The 13,225-nt window shown below is 34.4% G+C and overlaps 1 protein-coding gene across 17 annotated transcripts in view; it reads right to left on the reverse strand.

Annotated features, from left to right (window-relative positions):
- The window catches only part of CTNND2 (catenin delta 2), a 471,659-nt gene that overhangs the window by 16,365 nt on the left and 442,069 nt on the right, over positions 1–13,225 (reverse strand). For all 17 annotated transcript variants that reach the window (XR_015743082.1, XM_026701042.2, XM_087930702.1 and 14 more), the window contains one exon: positions 377–503. Coding sequence is in view for 16 of the 17 variants with exons in the window: in XM_026701042.2 (XP_026556827.2) it covers positions 377–503 (127 nt within the window). In the remaining variant the exon portion in view is untranslated. The remainder of the gene's footprint in view (positions 1–376; positions 504–13,225) is intronic.

The raw sequence follows: 13,225 nt of genomic DNA on the forward strand, positions 1-13,225 counted from the left end.
CAAGATTCCTCTTCATTGGTAAGCAAGGGGTCCCACGAGAGTCACCTGGGGTCATTCCTAGTTGCTCCTGTTCAATCTAGGGAGCATTTTGCCACCAAAGAGTCGGCTTTGGTAGTGAAATCATCTGTTAGTCAGAGGGGGGAAAAATCCTCCCAGCTGCTCAGAGGCACCATTTTCAGGGATCTCCCTTCTGCTTTATCCAGAATGTTTCATGGTGGCATCAAACATCCATAAGCCAGAAAATAGATAAACAATAAAAGTACCTTTTCTATGCTTCATTATAGTTATTAGTTCCCTTGGTAATATTTCAGTTCCTGATTTGACTTTGATGATTGTTTCCATAATTATTCAATTATATATATGTATCTGATCTTACCTGAACGATTGTTGGGAGACATGCGCACCGGAGAGATGGAAGGTGTGCGTGAGGAAGAATACGGTCTTTGCCTATCCCTCTCTATTGTTGATGATGAAGCTACAAAATGATATTGTGACCATCCATCCTGCAAAAAAGTAAAAATAATCAGTAAAGGCTAGTGATAAAATATCATCATTGCTGAAATCTACCACATTCCTGCTTGGTAAACATATGTTTTAGAAAAGGATATGAGATCTGGGACAAACAAATTATATATTATTTATATTACATCTATATTATTTTCAGATGCTAGTGCTTATTTTAAATATTAACATTACAGAATATCCAGTCTTTTAGAACAAAAATATTCATTTGTGAAAAACAACCATTGACATGAAAGGATAACCATTTATTTTTTTAAAATTAGAATGAGAAAACTAGTTCAGTTTTAAAAATATTGTGATAATAGTATTTCAATAAATAAATAGAGAAGAAATGCCTTAATGAATTATATGAGGTCAATCACCCAACTCTTTTCCTAGATTTATTTAGCTCACACTTTCTAAGTTTTCTGAAAAGGGTAATGCAAGTTTTAACATTGCTTTATAAATGGCCTTAACTGACCATAGGAACACAAGATACAACATAATTCTAGTAAGCAACCTATTTTGACAGTTCACTTTTGTATTTGGGCAATTCCATTTAAAAAAAAGCCTTTGGATTTTTTTAAAATTTAGCTGAATTTCCCCAAGATTGGGACGTCAAATTTGATAGCAGATTTTGTAGTTTACAGCAGTGTGAATTCCTGATCATTTTTGTGGTGAAATAAAAACAAAGATGCAGAAAACCTTAGATAAATCTCCAGTTAAACCACATTTAACCATGTATTATATTATTTTAAAATTAAACCTCATTCTGGAGGTGGCATACTTTATATTGATAGTAAATACATACAGAAACCCTGTCGCTTCCAAAAACAAACAAACAAAACAAACAAAAAGACTATTGATTCCACCCTATTAGTAACATGACGATTTAGGTACTCTGTGGCCTTTGGTTTAATTTTTTTAAGATTAAAAAAAACCCACTGGCTGCTAAAAGATTACCCACCACTTCTATAATTTAGGTTCTTTTGGCTAATATACTCGCTCACACGAACAATGCAGCAAATTGGGTTATGAAAAAAAAGGTTGTTTAACAAAAACAGAAATGAAAATACAAGCCTTTTTAGCATTGCCAAGCCTCTTGGCAACACCCTTTCTCCTTGTATTTTGCAAATAATACAAAACTACTGTTCCAATGTGCATTTGACCTAATTTTATAGTGGATATGCACAGGCATTGTATTTTTAATAATTGGAATGTTTTCTCTTATTCCTACTCTGCTATTCATTGCCAATCTTGAATAGGTGTCCTAAATACAGTATATATTATAGAAAAAGTACACAAGCATCAAGCTGTTTCTGTGGTGAAAAACAGTATTAACACAAGGAAAAGTGTGTATTTTAATGACATATTATATATTAAGACATATCATGTCAATGAAATTAATATAGTAACATGCCTCAAATTATGAAGTAGTACAACTACTCAGAGAGATCATCCTCAAGTTAATAGATTGTGAAGTGAAAGCTTAAATAGCAGTTGCAAATTTTAATCTACAAACCTAATATCTCTGAAGTCAATTTAAATCAATATGTTTTTCTTTACTATAAATATAGGTTTGTCCAAAGGTCTCTTAAAATAATTGCTTGAATTCCACCTAATACCTGCCTAACTTAGAAAAGCCAAACTGAGTGCCATTGGAAAGGGACAAGACCACGTCTTCTACCAAATTTGAGAGGAAAAGGTTGGCTTGAGAGAGTGCAAGATAAGACAGCAGACCATGCTTCCAACTTTGTTGTTGCTCTGCATTCACCAACTCCCTTAAATCAGTCCTGCTTTGGGAATAGCCAACTGCTGCTATGAGAACTCACAAGGGGTTGATGATCCACGCTTTTCTCCAGAGTCAAGCAACTTTTCAATAGGTGGGAGAGTACTGAGCATGCTGAGATGAAGGTATGGCATGATGCAGGTATGTTCTTTTCTTTGTTATTTTTTACCTAAGTTGAGATTCTGGCCACGGTCTTATAAAGTCTTATAAATTGCAGAAGATGGGTGGCCTATAGATTTTATAAATAAATAAAACAAGCAAACAAGCAAGCAAAGGCAATTTGATGCTTATTTATAGATATTCAGGTTTAGAAGTTGATGTGAATACCAAAAATAAGTATTGGCAGTGTTTATATTAACACATGTTCAAGATTATTGACTTATCCTGATCTACTGTATTATGAGTGAGCCACATGCTGGTGTATGCTATTCTCCTGTTCCTTTCTATATGGGAACAGCAAAATAAGTCAGGATTTGTTTCAAAAATCATACAAAAACTTTGCAAACAATTCAACTTATTATATTTTGCAAATCTTCAGTTTTTATCCAGACATTCCTACTAAAGCAGGCAAGATACACAGGCAATTTCTGTTCAGTTGTGTGCAAACTTGCTGTTACCTGCAATTGCGAAGGGTTTCAGACAAAGAGGTGGTTTTTAACCTCTGAAATTTTATATTCAATACTTTTGTTAATCTTTAAACCTCTATAGAAACTTTGGTTTGCCTTTGTTCAGAATAACTTTTTGAAGTTTCAAATCTCTAAAAATACACAATGATTCCTATTACAACAGATAGAACATTACAAAATACTTTATTTCTACGCTCCAAATGCTGCCATGTGGTGAATGACAGCATTTTTATGTGACAACTCCATTCTATCAGGTAGTAGTTTCTATTAAGTAATCCTAGATTGCTTAATAGACATTTCCTAGGCAAAGTGAATTGGAACTGAAGTAAACAATGAAGCTAGCAAAGTTGGCCAATAGTACACTTATTTATGTAGCCTGAGAGTACCGAAAGTTTTCATATGAAAAGATACTCCTAAGAGATTGGAAGAGGGCTCTGCAATAACCTATTCTGATACTTCTCTGAAAAGACCTGTAGCTTCAAAAATATGATAGCAACATGTTGTTTGTGCAGTCATCCCTACTGTTTTACACAAAAATCAATGAGCAAATTCTGTTGGGTATGTATGGATTTTCAATTTGGGCTAGATAATACCACAGTCAACACAAGCTAGTTCTTAAGATTATAGGAACATAATATAGGAAGTTGAATTTATGTTTTGCTTTGATACCCCTTCATTCATTTTCCTGCTAATTGCCTTATTAAATTGAGGTTTAAATGTAATTTGATTTGCCCTTCTACTGTCATGTTGCTCATGAAACAAAATGATAGCAAAAAAACTAAAAATGTTGTTTTGTTTTCTTTTGGCAGGGGCAGTCTTCTCTTTAGTTTAATAATATATGAAAATGCAGCTTAAATGAAATAATGTCTTTTCAGATCAAAACAAATGCTGTTGCCAATATATATTATACATTTCAAATTACAAACTTGATTTGGGGGGACTATGTCTCCAACTTCTTTTCTAATGCAATTACTGCAAATATAACATTAGCCTTCCTTTACTCTACGTCCATTTCCATTTTATAAGTAAATATTGAATAATAAATTCATTAGATATATTTCAGTTCTAAAAGTGATTACTGTTAAAAGATTTAAGCCAATTTTTAGAAGTCAAAAGGGAATATTATCAATTGAGTGCAAAAATAAATATAAGGTGACGTGCTGGTCGCCTTCATAGATTTAGTGCTTCTAATGGAATTTAATTAAATTGATCTGGATATTGTAGAAGTACAATAGATTTGGGACTCCTGAAGTCAGTATGTAACCGCTCTAAAGGTAAAACGTTGGGTATTTCTGAACCCATTTGTATCCATCCTACTTAATCCTAATTAAGCAAAATTAAGCAAATAACATACTTAGAAGGAATTCTTATTATGGGAACAACAAGAACATATGTGTGTATAATTTCTTTAAATTAGGCAATAAGATCTAGATTTTAATATAACTGCAAAGTCTAAGAAAGATTCTAAGAAAAAAGTCTTAGAAGGATTCTAAGAAATCTCTGAATCATAAGCCTGCTCAAGAATCCCCCCCACCTTAAAAATAGATAAATCCACTTGTAAAGAGAATTGGAAGGAGAATACTTGCTAATTTTATCCTTTTTCTTTAGGATTGGATCTATTAAATGGTACCTCAGGAACACTGCAGAACTATTATTTATTAATACTGAAGTTGCAGTTGTACTTATTAATGTTAACTAAGACTGAATTTACCACAAAGGATCCACTGAAAGACCCTTATTTCAATATATTGAATGAGACAGAAAGAAACAATTATTTTAAAAAAAGTCAAACAAAGAGATGGGTGCACAAGAATAACTGTGTGTCTACTCTTTAGGTGCATAATATATTAACATATTATTTGTCTTCTGGTTCTAATATGGCTTCCAGAACTGACATTATTAATATATGATGTCTTAGTATATTAATATACTATACCTCCATTAATATTTTATAGCATATTCACAATATTTAAATGAATAAGATTTCTGAAGTACAAGGCAGCCGTTGGGATTATATTTCATGTTTTGGCCTTTATATATCTTGTATTTATTAACTATTCTATTTTGTAGCTTTTCTGGAGGATTGAGCTGAGAAATTTTACGTTCTAACAGATATAAGTTATAGATCAGTGCCACTTAAATTTTTCTAGCTGGTTGGCAAGCACCAAATAATTGATAAAACAAAAAATAGATGAGACTAAACATGGTTGATTTTTACTCAGGATTTAAGCTATTTTAATCAATCATAAATAAAAAGCAAATACTGAGGAATATTGCCAATACTGCAGGTGAAAAAACAATAACTGACCTAGAAAGTTACTATGTAATGCATTTATGTAAGTAGAGGTAGGAACTGATACAGGATTTCGTTCCTTTTGTATTGCAAGAAAAATGCTGTTCCCACCCTTCTCCCCAATTCATAGAAAAGCAATCATGACGTCAGAAATAATAATTGTAGTGCACTAAGGAGAACTGCATGTATCTGTCCTTTAAGCAGAAAGGGAAGAATGAACCAGAGACGGAAAACATCTTTAAAACTTTTGGAATACAGCATAGAGGCTCTCCACTAAGAATATATTTTCTTGACACTAATGAAATTCAACAAAATTTAGTGCTGCATCAGATTTAAAGATTGGCAAACTAGAGTGAAGATGATTACATTACTTTCTATGGAGGAAATAAGGACCAGACTGTTAAAATAAATTAGTTAAACTTTTAGAGCTTATAAACTATTTTCTCATGTTTGCTTTTCTTACAAATGTCCTGCCACAGAAACTGCCAAAGTAAGCAAGCAAGCTCTTACTTTTTTGACTCTAAGAAAATGAATAAATTTTCATCATGCATTTTTAGTTCATATTTACCAAGTAATTTAATAATAATACCTATCTCAGATTCCTAAGACTGCTGTACATCAGGTGAGATCACTGTTCAGCTAATGACAGAACAAGCTCTAGTGGTAGCATGAGACAGAGTCTACAACCCACACAAGTGGCTCAGGTAGTGTAGCTCATCCAGGATGGCACATCAATGCGAGCTGTGGCAAGAAGGTTTGCTACCAGGAGACAGGCCAGTACATCAGGAGACGTGGAGGAGGCCGTAGGAGAGCAACAACCCAGCATCAGGATCACTACCTCCGCCTTTGTGCAAGGAGGGACAGGAGAAGCACTGCCAGAGCCCTGCAAAATGACCTCCAGCAGGCCACAAATGTGCATATGGCTACTCAAACGGTCAGAAACAGACTCCATGAGGGTGGTATGAGGGCCCGATGTCCACAGGTGGGGGTTGTGCTTACAGCCCAACACTGTGCAGGACGTTTGGCATTTGCCAGAGAACACCAAGATTGGCAAATTCGCCACTGGTGCCCTGTGCTCTTCACAGATGAAAGCAGGTTCACACTGAGCACATGTGACAGACGTGACAGGGTCTGGAGACGCCGTGGAGAATGTTCTGCTGCCTGAAACATCCTCCAGCATGACCGGTTGGCAGTGTGTCGATAATGGTGTGGAGTGGCATTTCTTTAGGGGGACACACAGCCCTCCATGTGCTCGCCAGAGCTAGCCTGACTGCCATTAGGTACTGAGATGAGATTCTCAGACCCCTTGTGAGACCATATGCTGGTGCGGTTGGCCCTGGGTTCCTCCTAATGCAAGACAATGCTAGACCTCATGTGGCTGGAGTGTGTCAGCAGTTTCTGCAGATGAAGGCATTGATGCTATGGACTGGCCCGCCCGTTCCCCAGACCTGAATCCAATTGAGCACATCTGGGACATCATGCCTTGCTCTATCTACCAATGCCACATTGCACCACAGACTGTCCAGGAGTTGGGGGATGCTTTAGTCCAGGTGTGGGAGGAGATCCTTCAAGAGACCATCCGCCACCTCACCAGGAGCATGCCCAGGTGTTGTAGGGAGATCATACAGGCACGTGGAGGCCATACACACTACTGAGCCTCATTCTGACTTGTTTTAAGGACATTACATCAAAGTTGGATCAGCCTGTAGTGTTTTCTTCCACTTTAATTTTGAGTGTAACTCCAAATCCAGACCTCCATGAGTTGCTAAATTTGATTTCCATTGATTATTTTTGTGTGATTTTGTTGTCAGCACATTCAACTATGTAATGAACAAAGTATTTAATAAGAATATTTCATTCAGTCAGGTCTAGGATATCTTATTTTTGTGTTCCCTTTATTTTTTTGAGCAGTGTATAACAAAGTACAAGTGATTTATGGCTTGTATCAAAAGAAAAATGTAATATCTTCAGTGTGATAGAGAACCCTGGCACCAAAATGAAGATTAAAATACACTGTAAAAACTATTTTATGATAAAGTGTTATCATCAAAATCTGTAATTTGGTTCTTTCATTCATTGGATCTGTGCATTTCCAAGTTATATCTGAATGCAAAAATCCCATTACTCAATCAGTATGACAAAGAATTACTGAACCATTTTCTTTTATTGTGTTCCTGAAATTATTATAAAGTCCCCTACTTAACGTTTCTAATAATATTTACTCTTTCAATGTACTGTACAGTTAAAATATTTTCTTCTTAAACTATTTTTAAAAGTTGCTCTTTTTATGAACAAAAAGAGAAGACACATTTTTTTTCTCTCTGAATCTTATCTCTAATTTTAGTTTTAAAGATGGTCAAATTCAGAACCAATTCAAATAATTCTAAGGTTTATGTACAGTTTACAGCTTTATCTTTTATGGCTTACAATTCAGTTTCATGTGTTGTTTGGCAAAAGAACAGAAGGAACAACTCATTTTATATTCATTTCAATGAATTTTAAGAAGCACACAAGTATTCTAGCAGCTCTCTAAGAAAATGCCGTATACTGGATGAAACAGGGAGTTAAATATGCAATTATGGATTATGTGAGAGGACTATTGGCTAGTAGGAGAGATGAATTCTTTAGACTTGCAATGATCCAGAGTCCTCCAGAAAACGGTGTTCCAAACAGCTGATTTTGCTGCCAAAGCTGTCTCTCTTTGGCAGCACACTCCCCAGAATTGAATCGGAGCAACTAGGAATGACCCAGGATGATCCTTGGATGACTGCATGGGAACAGAATTGCAATTCTTGGTGAGAGTGATCTCTTACCAAGGTAGTTCTTCATCTTTTCCTGTCAGCATTTTTTTCTAGGTGTGCCTTGATTTTAAACAGCATGTTTTGCTTTTCACCTACATCTTTAACTAAGCATCTGATTGAATGAGGATTTATTTTATATCCCGTTGCTGAATGTGAATTTTACCTTTCTGTTTGCTTTGCTTTGGAGTTAGGAAACACTTTCATTTTTGCCACATGGAAGTTGATGACATGAAGACTTTCTCCTTGGTAGTGAAAGTGATCTGCTCTGATGCTAGACTACTGTACAAGTGATTTTTGTATTTTACTAGTTTTTAAAAGAGCTTTGCTGCTTTATTTTGCTTTTGTATATATTTTTGGTTTCTTTTCCTTTATTCTTTAAATAAATGGAAATTTTCTCTTTCATTTCTATTTCTTCTCTATCATGGGAAATATTCTCTTATAAATATTCTCTTCTCTGCAGACATTTTGCTAGAACATCTACTTTGTTTGTCTTTGAAAGTAATTGCCCTTGTTTTGTTGTGAAAGTCGGACTAAAATTAGGACTATATTAAAAATGGAAAAAACAATAAGAGCAGATCAACTTAATCTTACAGCTTTCTTGGAAGTCTTTGGGAAAAATGTTTTTCAATTTATAAGCTCCATGTGAATATTTAATTACAAGGTTTGATGATTTAACAACAGTTATAAATCAATATAAGGATGATAATCAGATACAGGTAATAGCAACTAAATCAGACTTACAACTAAGTGGATTGGAAGTCAATTTGCTGCTGACATAATTGAAGGAGAAGCAGCTTTGTTTGACAATTGCAAGCTCGTTGGAGAATGTTCAAAGGGGCCTGGATTTAAAAAGCTTAGAGATGGCAGATCAGTGATGAAGTGGACTTCCTTAAGAAAACTGATGGAGATTGTGGAATAGACTTATTATATTCAATCAAAAGACAACTGTTAAGAGAAGTTGTGGTTTAACTGGCATGAAAAATTTCTGAACAAGTGTTGCAGAGATATTCACAACAGAGAACGATGACTTTGAGGAATGAGATGCAATTGTTGGGATCCCTGTTATAATTTTAAGATAAAGCTTTATTATTAAGAATCAATTGAAGATATTGGATGCTAGACAGATAGAGTTAATGATTGCCGTGGTTTATGGTAGATTGGAAGCCATAGTGGACTTTCTGTATGTGAAATACAATAATATATTGTTAACAGAGGGATCTGAAGTTTAGTTTTGTTGTTGGCTCTACTTGTTAACTGATTTTTTTTTTTACAGTAAATAGATAGCTGATCAAATTAGTTGGGCAAATAGAGCTGTAGAACTGTATAAATTGTAGACCTGTTTTGCAAGGGGGAAAATGATTATTGTTGAAATATATTTATCAGTATTCAACTAGGGGGAACAATATATGCGTTTGTTTTTTAGGCACATTTGTTGGTCTTGTTACTTTTGGCTTTGTTGTTTTCTTTGAAGTTTTTTTAACTTTGGAAATAAAAATAATAAAAAAAGAATAGCAATAATCTAATACAACAGAAATGGAATAAAAAGAGATTTCCCTGTGATTTAAGTTCATATATTTCCTTTAGGAAAAAAGAAGTAAGGTTGTTATGGTTCTGGATGTATCTGTTTGAACCAAGGCAGTACATCTGCAGAATTGCTTCTTTATTCAGACAGTTTGACAGCTGCAGTGGGAAAAAGAGCATACACAATAGAGGATTAACTTTTAATAATTATCTATTTATCAGAGTACTGGAATCTGTTAGTAATCCATGGGAGGTGGGTGGTATTGTAGTTATAATCCCACTTCTTATGTTCTATGGCTAGTGATGAGCTTCCATAATGCAATTTAGTGGACTTTTTTAGAATGATATTTCTGATAATTTTTCTGTAACTTTTATCTACAGAACTTTCAAAAGGAATTGCTTTGTCTATCTATAATTAATTATTGATTTTCTTATTATGAATGCAAGGATAAGACTTAATCTAATCAATAACATACTGATGTATACAAAAAGACTAATGTATCAAATAAAACCCAAAGGATAGCATGTCAGACATACAAGAATAATAATTTACACTGTTATGTTATATAGGGAGCCACTCAACAAGCTCTATAAAAACACAGCTAACATTTCCTACGGTCATTTTTCAAAATTGTTTATATCATGCAGAGTACCTGCAAAATTATCTACATATAGCTTAATAGCATTCTGCAACCTGTCTAAATCTCTTTGGAAAATGATCTAAAGTGTAGATATGTAACATTTGAGAGGTCATGGAGTTTATTTATTGAAATTGTGAAATTAACTGAATTGTTCAAAAGATATCATTATATCCATTCTTTAGCAAATCAGAAATCTAACTACAGACAGAGCAAATACAATAATTATGCCCAAATAATAACAAAATGAAGTTAATGGAATGTATTATGGATAAGAAATCCAATATTGCTACTGAACCATTTTCATTTCTAAATCAGGCACTCTCTCTTCTACCTTTTCCTCAGAAAGAATAAAACTTTCTAACAAAAAAAAATGAAACAAAATAGCACAAAAACAACGGAATAAGGTTGCATGCATTAAAGCCTATAACAAAAACAAACAAAATGAAAAAGGGGCATGAATCATCCTTGCTAAAGGGCCGCAATAAGCCAGTAAACCAAGAATAAAATGGTATCTTTTAGAGAATGTAAAATAACACTTTCCTTAAGTGAGATATAGTTTTTTAAAAAGTAGGTGTTATTGTTTTAGAAGACCACTTTTTAAATTAACTTGTTACAGAGAGAGCAGTTGGGCAACCTGCTTAATTGTGTATAAAATAACCCCTCTCCTCTTTAATATAAGAGTGCAATCCTGGGATGGAGATTAAATTAACTAAAACTTGCACCACAGAAATAGGTTCCCCCCAATGAATATATCTGCATCCATGTAATAATGAGATAATTTTCCATCCCTCAGTATTGTGAGCAAGAAACCTAATAAACCATTATTCCCTCTGCTGATTTTTGAACAATATAGCTGGCTTACACTGAATATGAAAGAGCTGAAATTATTAGTTTCATGAACTCACTCATAAAGTTCTAGAAAAATTTGTTTTCTAGCTGCATCTACTGGTCATTTTAATTTCCCTTAAGAGTCTGATTTTATTTTAGCACCATGGAGGAATATAGCCCAAAGAAGTTGGAAATGGTTTCATAGCAGCAGTATAGTTTCATTTCTCCATGTAAAATATGACTGGAATAACAATACAATATAGCCCCCCTACCCATTTCTTTAACAGATATAAAATTATATAAACAGATATATTTGCATCTCTAACTGTCTGGTTTGGCACAGCAACCAAATAAGACAAGACACAAACTTCAATGGATAGTTAGGACTGCAGAAAAAACAACTGCAACCAGCCTGCCTTTCACTGAGGACCTGCACGAGCTAGAAAGAGGGCTGTGAAAATATCTATCGATTCCATGCATCCTGGACATAAATTGTTTCAATGCCTTCCCTCAAGATGACGCTACAGGGCATTGCACATCAAAACAACCAGACACAAGGACAATTCTCCCCCCACCCCCATCAATCTGCTAAAACAGCTATTTCCCACAGCACTGTCTTATGCCCTGGGATGTCAAACCACCTACAAGGGCTGTATTACGACTATCCTTCTCATCTTTCCTAATTATCTATTTCCTTGGCTTCTTATGACTATAACTTTGTTGTTTTTATCTTATGATTTATGTTGACTGATTTTATTTAGTATCCTATTATGATTTATGTGGATTGCTTTTATATAGTATCCTATGATTATCACTAAGTGCTATATCGTATGATATACTGTTCAGGGCTGGAGTATTCTATCATATATCTTCTTTTAACACATAACTTAAGCACATAGGTAAGCTTGCTTATGCAATTCAACATTTTCTATGATAAAAAGGTGGACAGAATCCAGCCTGCAAAGCAAGCAGGTTTTTGTTTTACTTGGTCATTGGACAGAAGCATTGCGGATGCAACCTCTGCTTGAGTCATACAGCTTAATGCTAGCAAGTTACAACAGAAGCACACCAATCAGATTATGCTGCAGCTGGAAAAGTTACTTTTGTTGTTGTTTCTGTTAACAGCAGTTAACAGGAAGAAACTAATTGATAAAAGTGCTTTCTTCAGTGGAGAGGATCCAGTGAATTTTAGTTCTTCTCATCCAGGGTTGGGGAACCATGGCCCTTTTATGACTCTTATGGCAGGAATTCTGGGAGTTCAAGTCCACAAGTCATAAAAGGGCCATGATTCCCCACCTCTGCTCTAGTCAATGGAAGGACATCACCATGTTTGAAAGGTTCATTCTGGTTATAAGCCATAGAAATTTTAACTGAGAAATATTAGATCTTTTGAAAGCCACATTCATCTACTTTTAAACATAACAGAAAGTAACTGTAGCCTTGACCTACATAAGGCCTCCAGACATCTTCTCAATTCTCTTGCCTAAACCAAGTTTGAGATTTCATTGAATAACTAACTTCAAAAGGAAGGTTGTCAGTCAATTTTTCAGAGTGATGTACCATAAAGAGCATTTCCATCTGTCTTAGAGAAAGATCAAAAGAACACATCCTACTCTCTGCAATGATACAATCTTTTAATAACCAAAGCTACAAAGCATTCTACAATTTGTTGCAATTCTAAATCTACATTTTAGCAGTCAAGTAATGCCTTGGCTTTATGGAATGCACCACATTCAGAAGCTTCAGCATAAGCAACTGAGAGCACATTCAACATTTTAGCAGATGCCAATTATTGTTTCTACCCAAATATCAGGGTATCAGTCTTTATTCTTTTGTAATCCCAAAAAATGAGGATTGACAAAAATATTACATAGGAAAACATAAGAATAATTGCTTGTTCTATATCGCAACATTCAAACATGAAGTTTGGAGAGATTATTTGTTTATCTTCATTTCTTGGCCACTGTGCCCCCCTCCACCCCGCGTGCACACAATTTTTATTTTATATGCTGTTAGTCAATTTTTTTTGCTAGTGCTAACATTCTATATCTATTAGGTTCACAAATTGTCAATATTTGCAGATATTTATACTTGCACATTTGAATATATCTGTTTCAAACAATTATCTCTATTTAAAAGTAATTTTGATTTTTTCAGTATAGCTTCTTTAATAGTTTCAACATACATTTAATTACTGCAAAAACGATCTGATTTTAATAAAATAA

Source organism: Pseudonaja textilis, chromosome 3 (assembly GCF_049901715.1).
Source record: "Pseudonaja textilis isolate UNSWEBS1 chromosome 3, rPseTex1.2, whole genome shotgun sequence".
NCBI classification, from domain to species: Eukaryota; Metazoa; Chordata; class Lepidosauria; order Squamata; family Elapidae; genus Pseudonaja; species Pseudonaja textilis.